The sequence below is a fragment of the Macadamia integrifolia genome, unplaced genomic scaffold (genome assembly GCF_013358625.1).
Source record: "Macadamia integrifolia cultivar HAES 741 unplaced genomic scaffold, SCU_Mint_v3 scaffold2367, whole genome shotgun sequence".
Classification (NCBI taxonomy): Eukaryota; Viridiplantae; Streptophyta; class Magnoliopsida; order Proteales; family Proteaceae; genus Macadamia; species Macadamia integrifolia.
This window is the reverse complement of record NW_024868663.1, coordinates 38,666-59,441: the sequence shown is the minus strand read 5'-3', so window position 1 is coordinate 59,441 and position 20,776 is coordinate 38,666. Positions and strand designations below refer to the sequence as shown.

Below are 20,776 nucleotides of genomic sequence, written 5' to 3'. Positions count from 1 at the left end.
TTTTTTTTATACATAGGAAGGATGAAATCTTCATCGTCCATCCGGTCATGCGAGCACCAGCTTTCTGTTAGTATTTTCTACTCAGTTGTTCTCTTATTTTAGTTCATTTGAACAACAACCACACTAGATTACTAGAATGAGTTTGCTATTATTAGTTTTGTATTATAGACTTTCAAAAGAAAAGATTAGGAAATAAAAAAGCTTCAACTTTTGACAAAAGGTTACTAATAGTAATCTACCATGATAGAAAACCTATTGTGTTTTAATTGAAAAAATGTTTTACTTCTCATGAGATATTAACGTTTTAAGTAAACCAGACTTGTTTCGCTATTGGACTGCATTCCCCATATCCTTGACGAGCTTGCCGTTAGAGGATTGGAAGCCATCCCAAATGATCAAGAGATCAAGAATGCAATTTGGGACCTGGACCCTGATAGTTCTCCAGGCCCAGACGGTTACTCTGGTGCTTTTTTCAGACATTGTTGGGAGCTAATTGGTTTTGATATTTGCCGTGCTGTCAAGAATTTTTTCAGCTCTGGAACCCTTCCTAAAGGTATCAATAATAGCTTCTTGGTTCTCATCCCGAAAATGGAAGGTGCGACTTCTCTGGACAAGTTTAGGCCGATTTGCATGCAAAATTTTTTCTGTAAAATTTTGTCCAAGGTTATGGCTACAAGACTCTCTTCTCTCCTCCCTAAACTCATTTCAGAAGAGCAAGGCGCCTTTCAGAAAGGCAAGGTTATTCAGACTAATATCAGCCTCGCTTCAGAGTTAGCTAATCTCATGTTTGAGAGTTCAAGAGGTGGAGGTATGGGGATAAAAATTGATATCCAGAAAGCATTTGACACTGTATCTTGGAGCTTTCTTTTCAAGGTCTTGAAAAAGTTTGGCTTCCCTGATACTTGGATTGATTGGTTGCATCAAATTCTTCGTACATCCAGAATTTCAGTGTTGCTCAATGGAGGTCCGGTTGGATTCTTTGGTGTTGAGCGAGGCCTGCGTCAGGGTGACCCCATCTCCCCTCTTTTATTTATCCTTGCCGAGGAGGTCCTGTGTAGGGGAATCCGCTTTATGCTTCAAGACAAGAAACTACAAGCCATCAAGGGTCCTCGTGGTGTCCAAATGCCAGGTTTTCTCCTCTTTGCAGACGATATCTTCTTCTTTTTAAATGGCTCCATCAAATATGTCAGACATTTCCATGACTTCCTTACAAAGTATCAGCAGTTTTCTGGTCAACAAATCAATCTCAACAAAAGTAAACTTTTTCTGGGGAAGATGTCTCTAGATAGAAAGCAACTCATCTCTGATACCCTTGGAATCTCCATCTGCAAGTTCCCTACAAAATATCTGGGAGTGGAAATTTTCAAGGGTAGAGTCACTCGTGAACCTCTCCTCCCGGTGATGGATAAAATTAAAGGAAGGATGGCTGGTTGGAAAGGAAAGCTCCTCTCCATGGCTGGTAGGGTGGAGCTGGTTCGATCTGTTATTTCTGGTATGCCGTCCCACAACTTCTCTGTATACTGGTGGCCTAGCTCTTTACTGAACATCATGGAAAGATGGATGAGGAATTTCATTTGGAGTGGCGACCTTGAAACAGCCAAAGGAGTTACAGTTAGTTGGGACTCAATCTGCAAGCCTAAACAAGAAGGAGGGCTGGGAATTAGGCGTCTAAGGGATGTCAATAAAGCTTTTCTCTGTAAGCAGGTATGGAATATAAGACACTCTTCATCAGCCCTGTCAAGCATTATTAATGCTCGTTTTTTGAAGAAAAATGGGGAGCTTAAGAAAGGGTATAAATCTTCCACCATTTGGCCAGGCCTTCGAAGAATGTGGTCTCTTGTCTCTAGCAAAGAGCGATGGGTGGTGGGTAATGGGGTTTCCATAAACTGCTGGAAAGATAGATGGGTTGACTCTGAATCTTTTCAACAAAAGGCAGGTTTGAGAGAGGAGTTATTTGCATCTTCCTCCATGACAGTTGCGGCCTTTATTGACAATTATGAGTGGAACTTCCCCACGGTTTCATCTTCTCTTCTCCAAGATTTTTTTCTAGCTGCTTCAACCATCAATATCCCGAGAGGCAACTTAAAAGATACATGTATTTGGACCCTCTCTACCTCTGGTGAATTCAGTACTTTCTCAGCCTGGAATGATATTCGCCGCCGAAATCCCAAGGTTCCTTGGCATGAGCTGGTCTGGATGAAAGGCCTCTCTCCTCGTCAGTCAACTTTTGGCTGGCGTCTGTGTCACCAGAAGCTTACTACTGATGATATCATTATGAAAAAAGGCATATCTTTAGCCTCCAAATGCATCATGTGCGGTCTTCATGCTGAGACTCTGCCCCATCTCTTCTTAAATTGTAGTGTTTCTCGAGTCCTTTGGGAAAATTTCTTGAGCTGTTTTGGTTTTCTTTGGAAGGATCAATCCTCCATTGCTGATTTGATATCCTGGTGGAAACGAAAGCGAAGAATTTTATCCGTAAAGGATCCTTGGGCAGCTAGTTTAATTATAGTGACCGACACTATTTGGCAAGAAAGGAATCATCGATGGCACGGTGGTAAGAGTAGGGATGCCTCTCTGCTATTCATGAAAATATTGAGAACGCTCAAGGAGTCTAATCTCAACTTAAAAGGGGTCATTCGGACTACTGCTGATCTTCTTTGCTGCAGGAAACTAGGGTTGCATGCAGTTCCAGGCGACCCTCCTTCCATTCTTGAAGTCATTTGGTGCAAGCCTCCACTCGCCTGCTCAAAGATAAACATTGATGGTAGTTCCATGGGAAACCCTGGTCGAGCAGGAGGAGGGGGTGTCATTCGTGATTCCAATGGGAAAGTCATATTCTCCTTCAAGCATTTCTTTGGCATCAGTACGAACTACTATGCAGAATTCATGACTTTTCTTCATGGTATCCGCCATGCTATGGGTCAAAGGATTACAAACTTGTGGATTGAATCTGACTCTGTGGCAGTAGTCACCGCTGTTCAAGGCAAGTCTCTCCCTTGGTTTGCCCTGCAAGAGTGGCTCTCTTTACAGCACTACCTCAATTCTATATCCTGGAAGATTTCTCATTGCTACAGGGAAGCCAATCCAATTGCGGATTACCTTGCAAAATCAGCTGCAAAAACAGGATTATCTGGAACCATGGAGGAATTTCCTACTCATATTATTGAGGAGATTAGATGGGATTCTTTCTCCAAACCAAGATTTAGATTCTGTAGATAGCTTTGGAGGACCCTGCTGATGGCAATGCCGAAGGTGGGGTCCTTTCTTTAGCTTTTGGTCTTTTTCTTGCTATCCCCTTATATCTTTTTATTCTCCATTTTAATTCAATTTTGATTTCTAGCAAAAAAAGTAAACCAGACTTGTTTACCCATAAAAGAATTTGTATGCTGCACCAATAAAGGCATGAAGAATGATATCATCTAGATGGGATTGAATATTATATATCTGGGAGACGGTTACTAATAGTAACCTCATGCAATATGTAGCTAAAACCCTTTCTTGTGATGTCTTGTTGTCGGCCATTCCGATGGTCATAGGAGTTTCTCATGACACCATAGATCATATTGTATGTTGCACCAATAAAGGCATAAAGAATGATATCATCTAGATGGGATTGAATATTATATATCTGGGAGAGGGTTACTAATAGTAACCTCACGCAATATGCGGCTAAAACCCTTTCCTGCGACATCTTGTTGTCGGCCATTCTGATGGTCATAGGAGTTTCTCATGACACCATAGATCATACCAACGGAAACTTATGAGTTATGCCGATGAGATCACCATTTTTCTTTTCTTTTTTATGAATCATGCAAGAGAAAAACCCATTGCTACTCGGAAACACTCAAATTGGCAAGCAAACATGCCTTGGTAGCTATGGTGTCAATTGTAAAATCCTAATGAATGTACAATTTTCACAAATTGGATTAAAAAACAGAGGTACAACTTGGACCACTCTAATACCACTTGACGGGCGTAATCCTTTCTACATACAATAATATTGATAGAATCACAAATTAAACAATAAGGGAATGACACATACTGTTCACCATCGACTGTGAAAAATTCACCGCTGTTATATTCTTCACGTACCTTCATCTCCATTGTAACAAGTACAAACACAATTGAGTATCTAGGTTTCTCCCACTAGTTCCCCTTAATGCTCTTTTGATGATGACTCCAATAATGAGGTAATGTTAGGGTAGAAGGAGGACGTAGAGTCCTATTTATAGAGTTTGTGCACCCTCCAATCAAGATATGCCAAATAAGGAAGGACTCTTTTCCCTTAATTAGATTAGCAGTGGGTTTCTTATTTGGAATCCAATATTAAATATAAGAGATTGGTATTGACCAATTTCCTAATCGGTCTATGGGACAATCTTAGAAATATTTATAAAATATTCCTTCACAACATATATACTCAGATCTTGCAAACCAACCAGTTGATCCAATATAAAAATGGGCTCCGATTGCTCAAAAGTTGGGGTGTCGACTTCAAAAATAGTACAGAGAAAGATGGCTTTATCAACTACACCCTGACTTCAAGGTTACCTGATCTTTCTCCATTTCTGTAAAAATAAAAAATAACAATCACTTTTCTCCATGTTCTTATGATTGTTACGGACTTTATTTCTATTAAAAATGATGGGCTTTCTGGGGAGAGAGTGGGGGGGGGCCTTATGGCTATTTTCTCAACTTTCTTCTCATTCCGACTTGTTGGTGGCATTTTTTTTCTTACTTTTATGGGTCTTCTTGGATCTGCATTACAATCAGAAGGGGAAAAAATACAAACGAACAAAATAAAACACGGGAACTGAGCTTTGTTTTTGGAAAAAGGAAGAAGATGGGTGAATGGGGCATCTCTTCACCGACATCTTAAAAAATATTTAGGTTTCAGCCTAAGCAAGACTTTGAAGCTGCAATTTTGTCTTTTTCCTCCAAAATTTGGTTGCCATGTGCTTTTTATTTTTATTTTTTTTGTTTTATAGATTGGAAGGATGAAATCTTCATGGTCCATCCGGTCATACGAGCACCAGTCTTCTGTTAGTATTTTCTACTTTTTTGTTCTATTATTTTAGTTCATTTGAGCAATAACCACACTAGATTGCTAGAATGAGTTTTCTAGTATTAATTTTGTATTATAGACTTTCAAAAGAAAAGATTAGGAAATAAGAAAGCTCCAAAGAAAGGGTTACTAATAGTAATCTACTATGATAGAAAACCTTTTGTATTTTAATTGAAAAAGTATTTTACTTCTCATGAGATATTAAGGTTTAAAGTAAACCCGACTTGTTTCACCCTTAAAAGAATGTGTATGTTGCACCAATACAGGCATGAAGAATGATATCATCTAGATGAGATTGAATATTATATATATGGGAATGGATTCCCTAAAGGTAGCATGACCCCATCACCAGTGCGGGGGCCAATGGAAACAGTAGTAAAAGCACAACATGGGTGGGAATTCCAAGTTTCAAGAGGGGGTGGTCATTTCAGCCTTCACTGTGTTTGGGCGTAGGGTTTAACGCTGCCTTTAAGGCTTCTTTTCCCATATATATTATTTAAGAGAAAGAAGCCTAAGAGGCAGCGTGGCACCTACACTCAAACACAGTGGCGGGGAGGTGAAATGACCACCCCACCCCTCATGAAAGGCATAAATCCCGCCTCTGTTGATATTTCTAATAATGCTTCCATCAACCCATGCACTGGTGTAGGGGCCACATAATATTGTCTTTTAAGGAACCATCTCTCATATATTTATATGAGATTCATTGGGGCCCACAAGCTCAGAATAGGAGACAGTGTTAATGAGGATCCCATTATTTACTATGTGAGAACGGTCCCTGATCATGCGGCTCTTATGCTAGCATGGGAGCCAATGAGGGGTCGCACATGGACATAAAGATATGATAGGTTTTTGGGTTTCATACAGGTGAGGCATAATTTCACCGCCTTCTATGTTTGGGTGCAGAGGCCACATGATCATGGATCGTTATTTTTCTCAAATAATAATTAGAAGGGAAAAGAACTTTGTCCAGGAGTGTGGTCTATGTCAGCACTCTCATGTGTTTATCTTTCTCCTTCCATGCAAAAAGACACTTCTACCCCTTTTTTGGGGAGGAGAGATATAGATACAGGGAGTGCTGGCGTTGGCTATGCTCCTAGATAAAAAACCACTTCGAAGTGTGTTAATTAGAGAATTCTCTAATTAAAATAGGAGCAAGAGAACCTTATCCGCTTGCACTGCCATTATACCAGTGTGTAAGACAATGGAGACCATGCAGAGATATTTGAACGGGGGACAATGGTTGGGCCCATTCATAAGATATTTATGGGTAATCTTTCTAGATGTACCATGTGTGGGGGGGAGGGGTGTGGAATCAGAAGTAATGTAAATATCAAAGGAATAGTTTGGCGGGCAATATATCAAATTTCAATTTCAAATTTAATCCTATAATACTCTTCCAAGTTTGTAGGTGTCAATAGGTCAAACCAAAAAAAAAAGTCAATAGGTCTGTTTTCAGTTATCAATTTTGGTTTTCATTTGGTTTCTTCATTCAATCATATCCAATTTATATGTTGTTTGTTGTAGAGGTTTTGGAAAATTGATTGTAATTTTGATTTGTAATGTGCTTAATATTGGTTAACATTCGGTTTTCTTGCGATTTGTAGTGTTGGTTTACATTCATTTCACCTTTGTATTCTTTAATTCAATTAATTTTTCATTTAATTTGAGAGCATGAATAAATAAGTCTAAAATAACTAAAGCTTACCATCTCAATATGTAGTGTAGATTCCTTAATACATTCTATCGTTATAAAAAGTCACCTAAATGCAACCTACAAAAAAAAAAAAAAAAAAAAAAAAAAAAAGCAATTTATTTAGACTAATTTTATCGATTTGTATTTGGTTTAGATCTGAACCGAAAAGAGAATCTATGAAATCTGAATTGATTCTCTATGATCCAGTTCAATTTTGATATTTGGCTCCAGGTCCGTTTTCACTCATCTGAAATGCTTCAAAGTGGACATCAACACTACCATCCCAACTCATATGAAATCAGAATTTCATACAGCGAAACCTAGCAACTCATGCTCATCTTATAATCAACTAAAAACCTTTCTTTCAAAATCCCCAAAATCAACACAATAGAGCTGACCAAACCTTAATCAGATCTCGAAAAGCTGAGGAGAACCTTCAAAGTCGAAACACCAATAAGAATCCAATCTCTTTCAAAAAAAAAAAAAATCACAAAAGCACCAATAATGGTTGAAGATGATGCAGAAAAGTCAAGCGAGTGGAAGACAATCACCAGTGTTTGTATTCGAATTTCAAATTCTTCTTTTTGATGATTTGATGGATTCTGTTTCTAGCGGTAAATATATAGGGAAAGAGAAAGGGTAGCCGAGATGGACAGACGTGTGGTCCTTATCCAGATCCAGCGGTGGAGTGATGTGTATTGTGTAATGATGAAATTTGGGTGGATAATGTCCGATCAAAATCCTCTGTTTTTCTCATTCATGTTTTTCCTTATTTTGCTACTTGTAGACCGTGACACGTAGACAACAAGGAGACCAACGGTCAAGATTAGGTGAGGATTATTACATCCGGTGCGTTGGTCTTAAACTTGTCCACGTGTCGCGTTCTGCAGGTAGCAAAATAAGGAAAAACAGGGATGAGAAAAACAGAAGATTATTTTCTGACAATGTCAGCTCTCTGTCTCTGCATGTTATTGCAAGATTAAGAGAAGTGAATGACAAAATAAGCATGAGGCCCAAAACGATCCACCTAAACTTAGAACCAACCTCCAGTTCGCTTGTCTTCTCCATCCTCTTTTCTAAGCTTAGGTGGATGGTTTTCGGCGTCTAGGTTTTTTTTATCACTCATTTCTCCTAGTCTTATAAAAACATGCAGAGATGGAAAATTCAAGGTTAGGAATTCCATGGGGCAAAAGAAACAAGAAAACAAGAAAACAAGAAAGTTGTAGTTCTCAATAAAAATGAGAAATCTAAAAAGTTTAAATTATACAAAAAAAAAAAATTGACTCCAACCAGAGGGAGAGAGGAAAGCAAGGGAAAGAGGTTAGAAATTAAGAAAGATAAACCTCTAGAAAGATCCAGTACAAACAGACGATAATAGATACACACATATACACACAAAACAATAGAGTATGAAAACATTTTGTGCCGAAATGTTTGAATTTGTGAACCGGGAATGGTGGACGCAGATGGATATCGAATTTGAATTGCCTGAAGAGAAGGCAGTACACGGAACTAGGCAATCTGTTCTTTAGATGTTAAATCTCACTAATGACCATTCTACCTTTCAGTCCTACAAATGAAAGAAGGGAAAAGAAGCATTTCATGAGTCATATGTGGACTTTTTGGTGAACAAATGCCTTCAACATGGGGCAATTCATGATAAATGGTTGAAAGATAGCATTCAAATGAAAATAGAAAATGATTCTCTACACAAAGCAAAGCTATTTATTTGCACATGTTTGGAGTTTGAAAGGCTTTAGAATACTTGAAGGGGATCCATGCTGAATATGTAACATGCTGTTTTTTGGTTTCTATTGTGAGGGATGACGTAGGAAATTTTCTTGACACAGGAAAAAAAATTTCACCATCCTATCTGGCCTGTACTGCATAACAAACAAGTGTTGCTTCTCTTTCAAAATGATCGCTATCGTCACTTGGATTTACAATTTGTACGAAATAGTTAATATCATGATCCTCTACAGGGTTGGAGGGTTAAACTAAGGGCCCGTTTGATAACGTTTCAAGAAACGCGTTTCTGCCGTTTCCAAAAACGGAGTAAAAAGCGTTTGATAAAACTGTTTCGTTTCACTTATTTTCAGAAATAGAAATAGAAATTTTTACTTATTTATGGTTCAAGAAACGACCCAGGCGAAACAAGTTCAACTTGTTTCTCTGTTTCTGGAAACGACTTGTGGCCATTCTTTCACTGGTTACTATCGACTTCTAAAAACATGACTTATCAAACACCTTCAATTCTGTTTCTGTTTCTAGAAACGGAAATTTATGTTTTTGCCGTTTCTTGAAACAGAAACGTTATCAAACGGGCCCTAAGTGTTCACCTTCTCTATTATTGAATAATACTGGCTTGATGTACCTAGGGAGTTGGGTTCCATACAATTGTGCTACTCTGGATCACTTTTCAAGTGGAGCTTGCTATTGTTAGGCTAACAAAATATGCTTTCAAGCCGAGAGAAAGCCTCACCCCTTTGCTGTAGCAGCAAAAACTCCAATAGAAGTGGCAATAACAACTTCACCCCTCCTTCCAAATACAGGTTGCTTGTCCCAATCTCACATAGTAGATCAAACCTCAATACAAAAGTGGTTCAAAAATTTTATCGACAAGATCACACCTCCCTCCTTGCTCAAAGAAAGATTTCATCCCTTGGTCGTAAAGGTGGGTGAAAACACCAACTAATGAATTTTCTCCGTCATCTGAAGGTGGAAGAGGAAGCCAGCTTGTGCTTTTATAGACCTTTTGCAGTATTATTGACACACACACACACACACACACACACATATATATATATAATGCTAGTAGAGCCGTTTAACATTAAATTGATTGCATTGCTTTTATCGACCTTTTGACGTATTTATTGACAAATGTATATATGCCAGAAGGGCCGTTTATTAAAGCAGTTGTATTCTTTTTATACTTTTATTCCACTTAGGCTTTTTTTAGTATAGTTTAAATTTATGTTTATGAGTATGAGAGAGAGAGAGAGAGAGAGAGAGAGAGAGAGAGAGGTCACAACAACCCGCCCAACAATGGCCCATGGGCCAAGTTCATGAGCCCATAAACTTAATTCATTGGGCTAAGTTTAGTTTCTAGAACTTTCTAGCAAAGTGTAGCAAGTCTAGATACTTCTAGGGAGAGTCCCTTGTTTGGATCCCTCTACCATTTTGTAGGGAGTCTAAGAGATTTCTAGAAGAGCCTCTAAAAGCAAGGAAGGATCTAGAGGTTACTTATACATAGTATAGAAAGTAAAAGAATTCTTTAAGGAGGTGGGGAGTTTCTAGTCTCCATGACTAGAACTATAATGCCTCGGCCCCCCAAGATATTGTCCTCTTTGGCCCATGGGCCTTAATACTTTGAAATGCGTCTTGGCATGGGAAGAGAACCTGAGGTTATTAAGTGCCTAGGAACGTCTCCCCTAGCTCATGTGAGAATAAAGGAGACATGCCTCTTCACCGGATAGTTTCTTGGCCTCATGCCTAAACCCCTCGTTTCTTGGCCGTTATAAGAACATTTCTAAACATTAGATGGAGGACAAGTGTAAGAATCCTAGGCATATTTTAGGATCTTAGTTACCTATAAATAGGAGTGGCATCATTTGGCCAAGACACCAGGCAAGTGAGCATTCAAGTCATGTAGTGCAAACTAAATTCTTATTCTCTTAAACTCTCTTTAAGTGTCCCAAGATCTCTTCCCAAGTCCTTTAAAGAGCATATCAAGGTTGAGTTAGAGCTAATAAGAGTGCTAAGTGCGCGTGGTTGCTTAGAAAGGATTAAGGCCGTGACATCTTGCTTTTAAATTTAAGTTTAGCTAACACATAAACATAAATCTTTACCTTTTGTATGATTTATGACCCCTATTTTTCATTAATATAATTAGATTTTCTTAGTCAACGACATAATATTTAATCATCATGTCTGATATTCTTCCATAGTTTTTTAAGCTTCACCCTAGAGAGGGCTTTCCATGTGGCCCTAAGATCTTTCTCTAACGTGGACAAATTAATATGACTGTAGTTGGATATAAATGACATGATGTGCCAATTATGAAAACTATGTTTTTGTTTAAATTTGACATGTGAACAGAAAACCTTGGGATCCACATGCCGACAAATTAAAATTCATCCGATTTACCACATGGCAGCTATTGGGTTGTGGATGAAACGAGCCATCTAGGAACCAAGGACCCGTTTGTTATCGTTTTGAAAAAACATTTCTACCGTTTTTTTGTTCTGTTGGAACAAAAGAATGCAAAAAACTGTTTGGCAACCTTATGTTGTGTTTCATTTTTTTTTTTGAAACAAAAATTGAAAAAAAAAAAAAGAAACGATTTGGATGATGAAATATGGAACGACAAATTGTCGTTCTGTCCAACAAGTTTCGTTCCAAAGTTGAAAAAAGAGGAACGATTTTGAACCCTCGTTCCCGATAAAATCAGAGCCCTGTTTCACCTCTCACCTTTTCACCTCTCTTTCACCTCTCACCCTTTCACCTTTGCACACACAAAGCAGGAGAAGAAGAAAATGATCGCTGGAGAAGAAGCACGATCGAAGCTTGAATCCTCGACATAGCAGGTACATCGTACCTTTCTTTCTTCTTCTTTGTTCTTCATCTTCATTCTTCTTCTTCTTAGCACGAACCCTAAAAAATTTTTGGATTTTTTACAAACCAGGTTCTTGTATCGTTCTTCTCAAAGGAGAACTCCGCTGCTCATCTATGCTCGTCTCTGCTCGTCGATCGCGTCTGGAAGTCTCAGATCTCATCTGTGAAGACTCAGATCTCTGCTCATTTTCGCTCAAATAGGTACGCCTATTTCTGTGAAATTGTGATGTAGAATGGTACTATTATGGAGAAAAAATTAGGCAATTGGAGACTTGGGTTTTCTAGGGTTAGTGGTTATGTGTGGAGTCCAAAGTGAGTTATTAACTGAACGAACACTACAAGGTTCAATCCATGAAACCAGAGAGTACAAACCTTTCCCATTATTAACTAAACGAACACTACAAGGTCCTATGGTAGTTTGATAATTTTAACTTTTTTCTGGGAGAAGTGTCAAAATCTGCCATAGAACCAGTTTTATTTTCCCCTTATGCTTGTTTGCTTCTTTCCCATACTTGAATTCTAGTAAGAAGTAGCAATCAATTTACTGTTCACTTCCATCCAATTTTGAGCTGTAATTGAATCTTAGGAGCTCCTTTTGTTCAACTGAAACTGGTTTATGGGAATCTTGAGTGGGAATTAATTTCAATTTCGTTTCATGATTATTTGCTCTGTTGTTTGTTTGATGAAAATAACTTTTTTTTTTTTTAGCAGGTAAATTTAATCAAAACTAGATAAAGAGAATGTAGGATTCCAACGATGGGCTGCTTCCGCACTCTACCGCCTCTCTCTCTCTCTCTCTCTCTCTCTCTCTCTCTCTCGCTCTCTCTCTCTCTCTCCATTATGAAATTACATTCTTAGTCCTTTTATTGTATTGCCACTTCATTATATGGAGGGTATAAAAGTCCGGTTATAAAGTCTGGGTTACAAATAGAGGCATACTAGAATTAGAACGCACGAATCACAATCGAAACCCAACTCTAACCGTAGAAAAACTTTAAGAGAAGAGGTAAATCACTCTCAAGGCCAATACCCAAGATTGAACCCTTTAGCTGGATGGATACCAGATTGGAAGATCTTTGTCTTATGTTGCTTATATTACTTTTTGTTTCTTTAGTACAAGGAATTGTTATTCTGCATGCATGTAAGTTTTATTTACAAATGTTTGTATCATATTCAGAAGATGAGCTTTGTTATTTAATTTTTTTAGTGTTCAGTCTTTTTTAACCCAGTAAGCTAACTTTTTACGCTAACTTATAATGTCTAACTATTATGTCTGAAAGTAGTATCCTTGCCGTTAAGTGGTCAGAATTTGAGACCATTGTTTTCATTGAGGCAATGAAAGAAGCTGTAAAAAATGGTCACAAATCCGGTAATTCAGTTAACAAAACTGGATGAGAAGACATTACAAAGCAATTTCAAAAGGTTTTAAATCATACAGTTGGGAGAGAACAATTACGCAACAAAATGAACAAGTTGAAACACGAGTACCAACAATTCAAGAGACTACTTGACACAACTGGGTTTGGGTGGAACTCAATGAAAAAATCAATCATAGTTGATGATGAGTCCGTATGGGATAGGGTAATACAAGTACAATAGATCTCACTTGCTAGTTGAATTATTTCAAAATTAAATTGCAATGAGTAATACATCTGAGTGATACAATGACTGCTTATGCAGGCAAATCCAAGTTGATTGAAATACAAGAAGTATGAACTAAACAATTGGCCAGATTTGAGCATGATATATGGGGATGCCTATGCTAGAGGAAACTTAGGGGTTGACAGTGTTCAAGATTTGGATGACATTGAAACTGATAATACTGTTGATATTAAGCAAGTCTTTAATCTCTTAGTACCCCGGTGCATTTAGGCATGGCTGACCCCTTCCATGAGGATACTCCTACTCCAACTCAGACCACCACAAAATGAAATCTTGATAGGACACCCACAGGATGAAGAAGAAAGAGTGCCAATAAGGGAGATAGCCACGTCAAGGACTTGTATGGGAAGTATTAATCCATTAAAATTGAGAAAGCATCCAATACTTCCATTACACCTTCTGTTCGTGGAGGGGAATGTGCATCTCGTCCTCAAGGTTTCAGTGTGAGTGTATGTGAGGCAGTATTATCCTCCATACCGGATATATCAAAGGAGACATACTTAAAGGCCACCAGTCGTATGTATGTTGATCCTAGTTGGAGGGAGTTGTTTGTCTGTGCAGAGGATGTTAAGAGGACTTGGCTTTTAGATGTCTTGGAGTAGTTTAGGGGCAATGGGCCCTTTGTCTGATTCTACTGTTGAGACTAATTATGATGGTTTTGTTTGAATGCTACTTTTGATAATTTTGGATTCAGGACAATACTTTCGATGATAGCTATTTGTGCTTTATTTCTTTTGTTTTTTTTTTTTTTATTGATGTGTGTAATGTTGAACATGTGTTTTGGGTTGAGACGATGTGTCAGATTGTTATGTTTTATAGTTATTTGTTTGAAATTGATAAATAGTTGTCAATTTATTGTAGTTATGTCAAATGCATTATATGAAACTTCTAGTGATGAAGAAGATATGATCATTCACATGGGAATGAAATTACTGAGGGAGGCTATATATATTAGGGAACCATGTATGGATAGTGTATTTCTAGGTGCTATCATGATGCATGAGGTATTGAATGGGCATGCCAACAGATACTATGAAAAGTTTAGGATGGAACGTCATACTTCCTCAACCTATGTGATTATGTTAGATGTAGGGGTGGTTGAAAGACACGACCAACATCCGAGTGGATGAATAGCTTGAAATGTTCCTATGGATTGTTGGGAAGGGTTCAAGTAATAAGGACACCCAAAATCATTTCAACCACTCAGGAGAAATAGTTATTCGAACATTCAATGTTGTCTTGATTGCAATGCAATGCCTGGCTAAGGAGAAAATCAGACCGCTAGACGTCAGTATGATACCGGCAGAGATTGCACAGAACCCGAAATACTACCCTTTTTTCAGGGTAAATATGTTAATATGATACATATTTGTAATTAAATATATGAATTTTTATATTTTTATATGTAGTGACCATTTAATTGTCACTATATGTCATAGCACTGTATTGGCGCCATGAATGGTACTCACATCTATGCGGTAGTTTCAAGAGAGGATCAAACTCGATATAAGAATCGAAAGGGGATCACAACTCAAAATGTGATGTGTGCATGTTCATTTGACATGCGACTCACATATGTGTTTGTGGGATGAGAATGTAGTGCAAATGATTGTCGAGTACTTAAACAGGCAAGAAGTGATCCTCGATTGAGTTTTCTACATCCACCACCAGGTATTAACTTTATATTCTAGTATATTAGATTTTCATTTGAGTGTATACGTAATAACATATATTATTTTTCGTCTGTAGGAAAGTATTATGTTGTCGATTCTGGGTATGCTAGCCAATCTGGATTTTTGACACCATTTAGAGGTGAGAGATACCATTTACCGGACTACAAAGAGCTTAGAAGATCCCCAAAAATAGCAAAAGAGTTGTTCAATTATAGGCATTCATCACTTCAGAATGTCATTGAACGTACATTTGGGGTATTGAAGAACAAATTTTAAATTTTAAGGCTAATGCACCAGTTCCCAGTGAAAGTTCAGGCATCAATCGTACTGGCATGTTATGGGCTACATAACTATATTCGAGAAGAGCATATAATTGATGCTGAATTCGTGGGGATGAGTGATGATTTAAAAGTTGCAGAAGATGACTTGAATCCGCCACAAGAAGATTTCGTTGATTATTCTACAGCACAATCAAATCAACGAAATAGGGTAAAAGAGATAAATGACACTGGGCTAAAATTACAAATGCAATGGCTATATAGCAAAGTATGCCAGAACTAGTTGAAAACTAAAACCGATAACTATTTTGATGAAACTGAAAACCTAAATTGACGTTTCAAGTGATGTAGTACTTGTTTTATGTTACATTTATGTATGAGGTACAAGTTGATATATTATTATGAAAGTCATATATTTGGATGCTATATTAACTTCTTTAATATTTAAATTACTGTTACAAATGACTTCTTCTATGCCCCCACTCATAATAGTAAATTATAAAATTTACGGGAAGAGTTGTGCTAAATATACAACCAAGTCGGGTAAAAATATTGGAAAATAATTTTTCAAGTGTCAAGATTCATATAATTTTTTCATGTGGGTGGACCAACTACATCTATATAGATGTGGTAAAGGTCAATGCAAAGTATGAACTGCGACGAAAGGTCCAAACAAGGGACAATATTTTCTGTGTTGCCCAAATTCAACTAGGTAATTTATTTCTACGATTGATCTATACTTATAGATTATTAAATATATTTTTTTTAATTCAATGTTAAATTTTAATGAATCTAATCACATCTATTATTTGATATAGGGTGATAACTGTGGATTTAGTATGTTTGTATGGTTGAAAGATGAAACATATATCTCTACCATACAACATACATTATGTTCAGAAAGCTCAATATCAACATCATTCACACCATCGTCCACTTCGAACGAATACATGAAAGGATATCTGGAAGAGACACTTAAATGATTAGAGGACCAAACAAATAAGATAAAAGACATCTTCCAAGCATTTAAGTCTTTAGACTTGGACAAAAAATGAAAATTTGGGGAATTATATAATAATTAACTTGGACAAGGCATTGTTACTTTTGTACTTTATTCGTCCTTTTGAAACCATTTTTTTTTTTTTATTTAGTATGTAATGCTTGATTGTCCCAAAGGATTATTAATTTATAATAGTATTTTGGCATTTATTTCTGTAATTATTGACTTAAAAAAAAAAAAAAAACCTTTCTGAAACAAGCATTACCAAACGGTAGAACTGTCGGTTTTCTGTTCTGGAACAGCAGAAACAGATTCACCAAACAGCCTTAAATCGTTTAAAAACGACGTTTCGACACAAACTAAAATTTCCGTTCTTAACACGAAACGGAGTTTCTGGAATAGAAACGATACCAAACGGGCCCTAAGAGCTCATAATGGAAACTACACATTTTCCATTGAAAATTTTAACAAGTTACATAATATGTGTCGACAGTTATTAGAGAAATGATATATTGAGTCATTTGATGTCAAGGATGATAATCCAAAGCCTGATTCAGAGGTTGTTGGGTCTGGTTTGGCAAAATCAAAAGTGGTTCAGATGTTGGTTGGCCCTGGGTTTACATTTTCATTGAGAGAGAGAGAGAGAGAGAGATGTCAATAAAGTAGCAGAATAAGTGGGATTCCATTAGGCTGAGAAAGGAAGGTGGCAGGTGTCGAACATGAGGGGACTAATCTTATTAACCTGAATTTTCTTCTTTTAGTAATCCTTCACATGTTCTTAAGTTTGTAAATTATGAAAAGGAGTCTGGAATTCTCAAAATAACCCCTGCCACAAACAAATGATACCCTTGGCAAGTTTCAGGAAATTGATTGATGAGCTAGCGCTTGCTCCTTCGACTTTCTCCTCGATCTTTCAGATTTTGAAGTTATGGATAAAGGGGTTGAGATCCAAACAAAACTAAGGGAGAACAGGTAAAATCTGAACATATGACAGATGCGAGATCAGTTTCTAGTGAGGTCGTTAAGGAAGTTATGAATAATCAAGCCCATCTAACACGGTTAAGGATTGGGTTGGGGTTTGATTTGTATGTTGAGATTTCATTGATGTGTGCGTATGAAATGTGACGAGATAAAAGGATGCTAATCAACTGTTTGATAGAATGCTCCAAAGGAATCTTGTTTCTTTCACTTCAAAGGTTGGTGCACAGATGAGAAGGTTGGTGCACATATGAGATGAGATGAGAGTGCACCTCACATGCATGTTTGATAAAATTACTGAAAGAATTAGAGAAATCAGCTGTCAGAGAATTTATTATGCAACTAGGCATACCAAACCTATTCTAATTATATGATCTATTATACAAATAGTAATCAAACGATTATTACTTGTGGTCCATAATTTATTGCTACAAATGATTTGTCAAAAATAGGTAATAAATACAAATAGAAATCATATCAAAGAGAGCCTAAGTGCACATCCCTAAGCTCAGATTGTGCAAAGAGCATAAGAACTTAGAGCCATAGATTTGATCGTAAGGGTGCAGTAGGCAAGACAATTAGGAATCACCTTTGTCTTCGTCTGGCTGATTGCAAAAAGATAGCCAAGATCTAAAGCTGGGTCTAGCCCACTGTTCATTTGATTTTTTTTTTCCCCTTTTTGTTGGGCCTTGGTGATATGATGAAACAATTTACTTCCATGTATTGTTGAGAATTAGAACACGAAAATGTTATATTTTGCATGTTAGTTAGCTAGTTAGGGTAGCTAGAACTGAATCTCTTTTGCCGATTAAGAACTTTCAGGTTTCTTGGACTCGCGGTCAAAGAAATGGAATAATTCACTTTCCATTTGAGTTTACTAATACCCTTTTAGGTAACAGGAAAGTTCCCACAACCCGAGTAGCAATAAATTTCATCCCTCTACGCAAGCATTCCTTCCCAAAACAAAAGGTAGGGATGTCTTTTCACAAAGGAAGGAGAGAGAGAGAGAGAGAGACACAAGGATCGATTTTGGTATCAAGAAAGTGAATCTTATTTGGTATGGTATGATTTCGATATCTTAGGAAAAAACGTTTGGTGAGAATCAAATCGTACTGAATTACCTATTCCCAAACCGAATCAAATATATACATTGTTTAGTAATTATATTTTATGTATCTAAGTATATATTATATTATATATGACATGATTTATGAAACTATAGATGTATCGGAACTGAATTGAATCGAGCCGAATAAAGAACAGTTTATAAAATTGAATAAAAATCTTACCGAAATCGAACCGGCTTTGTACAGTTTCGGTGTTGAAAATGCATTTGAATTCTCGGTATGGTACGGTACGGTACAGTTTTGGTTTCTCCTTTCTGTCTCTTGCGTTGAATCGCAATTTTATCATATTCCCAAAACCTTACCGATTGACACCCTTGATACCAACCCTCCCCCACTTCACTCCCTCTCCAAAAACAAGGCAATTTCATGCAAAAACATTCCATACGCACCATAGATCTACTTTAAGTTTCGAACAGAGTAACAACTCTTTTTGGTGCACTCTCAAGACAAGATGGTCATAAGTGTCGGTATCGGGATCCCTATTAGTCTCGGCCGATGACAATATTGATATTAATACAATTATGAATCAATCGTATATAATCATATCAGGTGATTTCGCCCTCAATTTTAATAAAAAGATTTCCCTTTATTAGAACCATTCAACTCGGCCCGATTTGCATCGGCAAATCCTTCAATTTTGAGATGATTTATGCACCTTGCATAAAAAGCCCTGGCCCTGTGTCTTCTTCAAATATCGCAATATCTTCCCCTCACGTGACTTCCTCCATGCATGCCAGTGTTCTTGCAATGCCTCTTGGGGATGGAAATCTGTTTTCAAAACTCAGGGATATCCTCTTCAAAGGTCTCTTTATTCGAGTTGGCCATGGTCGTAGGCCCACAGCATTAACCCATGGATCGATCCCTAGATCAGCTGATACACCGGATCCAATAACGACATTTATTACCATGGTCCAACATGTTATTAAGCATTGATATGGTATCAAGATATGTCGATATGTACCAATGTCATCAAAGACTGATTTTGATATGATACCGATACATATCAATTATGTTAGTATCTATTGAGGGTAAATTTGTCAGGTACTCGATTTTCATCTAAAATTGAAGACAAAATTGTATGATCCAGCTAGACACAGTCGATCCGTATCGATATTTACTGAGAGCAGTACCATACTAATATTGTGATTTAAATCCCAAGTCTCCAATCTCTGTATCTCCTCTAAAAATTCCAATAAGCCATAATGCTCATTGAGATTTTTAGAATTGTCTTTTGACAAAATCTGGATATTTCTCTTTCAAAGTTTTTGCCTTGTTATCCCAATATGTGGGTGCTATGAGAAATGATAGGAAGGTATGGAATTTAATTTGAAAGCTCATAATTCTTATCATGGTTCTAAATATTAGTGTTGGATCGGTTGTATCGTTTTGCTATCAGTTCAGACCAATACTGATACCTAATCGATCCAGTTTAGGTATCAGTATCAGAAACAATAGTAAAATCATAAGAAAAATTCATTTTTAATGAAAAATAAGGGAAAAATTGATTGATCTAGACTGATTTGAGATCAATATTGTATTGATATTGGTAGAGACCGATACTGATCAGATACCCAAGAATTAAATCCTTGGCTCATATTCAACACAAGTTCAAAATTTTTCTCCGAAAAGTTTTCATTTTTTTTTTTCGCTAGAAAGTCATTATATTAAAATGGAAGAAAAAAGGAAGAAATTACAGAGCTACATCAAACTGAGAAAATAGAGTGGATCAAAAATAAAATCGATTCCCTGACCCCCACCTTCGGCATTGCCATCAGCAGGGGAAAGAGATTCCCACTAATCAAATCTATAGTTTGGTCTGCCATCAGCATCTCTTCTGATGAAATCCTTAATGTTGGCAGGAAAGTCAACATTTATGGCTGATATCCCTGTCTTCGCCGCATCTCTAGCCAGGTAGTCGGCAATTGAGTTCGCTTCTCTGAAGTTGTGAGTTATTTTCCATGTTATACTCTCCAAATATGGCTGGAGGAATATCCATCTCTGTAACGCAAACCATGGAATTTTATTTTGCTGGATAGAGATTGCAACAGCACTAGAATCCGTCTCTACCCACAGACGTGGAATGCCCATCTCCCTAGCACGCATCAGCCCCACCATTAGGCCTTCGATTTCGGCTTCGAAGACTCCCGAGACACCCATAAAAATTTTGTAGGATCCAAGAACGCCTCCCCTGTGATCCCGAAAAATTCCTCCTGCACCTGCACGACCTGGGTTCCCCCTTGAGCTTCCATCAAAATTCAATTTAATCCAATTTGCCTCGGGTCTACACCAGAAAACCTCTAAGATTGCTTTTGGTGGAGATCGCTGAATCGGAATACCAAGCTTCCTGCAGCAAATGAGATCGGACATTGTCTTGACTTCACCTTTAGTGCTTGGCTGAGCAAACTGAATATCCTCTAGAATCATCTGCTTCAGGTATCTTGCCGGTCGTTCCTTGCCATCATGCCTTCTTATATTTCTTTCGCGCCAAATGTGATCAGCCACTGTAAGTAACCCCATGATCCATGCCTCTTTGCAGCAAACTGATTTCTGTTTTCTTCTCCACCATGTGAGGAAATCGGCCATGGTTCCAGCAGGCTGCCATTGCACATTGAAGCATCCACAAAAAAAGAGCCATATTTCTTCGGAGTAGGAGCATTGAAGGAAAATATGAGACGATGTCTTA

At 37.5% G+C, this 20,776-nt stretch overlaps 1 protein-coding gene across 1 annotated transcript; it reads left to right on the top strand.

Annotated features, from left to right (window-relative positions):
* The first annotated feature begins 47 nt into the window (after positions 1-47).
* LOC122066384 lies at positions 48-5,047 on the top strand. Its single transcript, XM_042630197.1, has 5 exons — positions 48-66; positions 169-220; positions 318-1,398; positions 1,705-2,983; positions 4,989-5,047. The coding sequence occupies exons 1-5, from the start codon at positions 48-50 to the stop codon at positions 5,045-5,047; spliced, it is 2,490 nt and encodes an 829-aa protein (XP_042486131.1).
* Positions 5,048-20,776: the final 15,729 nt, after the last annotated feature.

Excerpts from the sequence above, each read along its gene's own strand:
- LOC122066384 (XM_042630197.1), top strand. Across the intron at positions 221-317 it reads GCTTCAACTTTTGACAAAAG|ACTTGTTTCGCTATTGGACT; the intron begins GTTACTAATAGT and ends TAAGTAAACCAG. Across the intron at positions 2,984-4,988 it reads AGTAGTCACCGCTGTTCAAG|ATTGGAAGGATGAAATCTTC; the intron begins GCAAGTCTCTCC and ends TTTGTTTTATAG.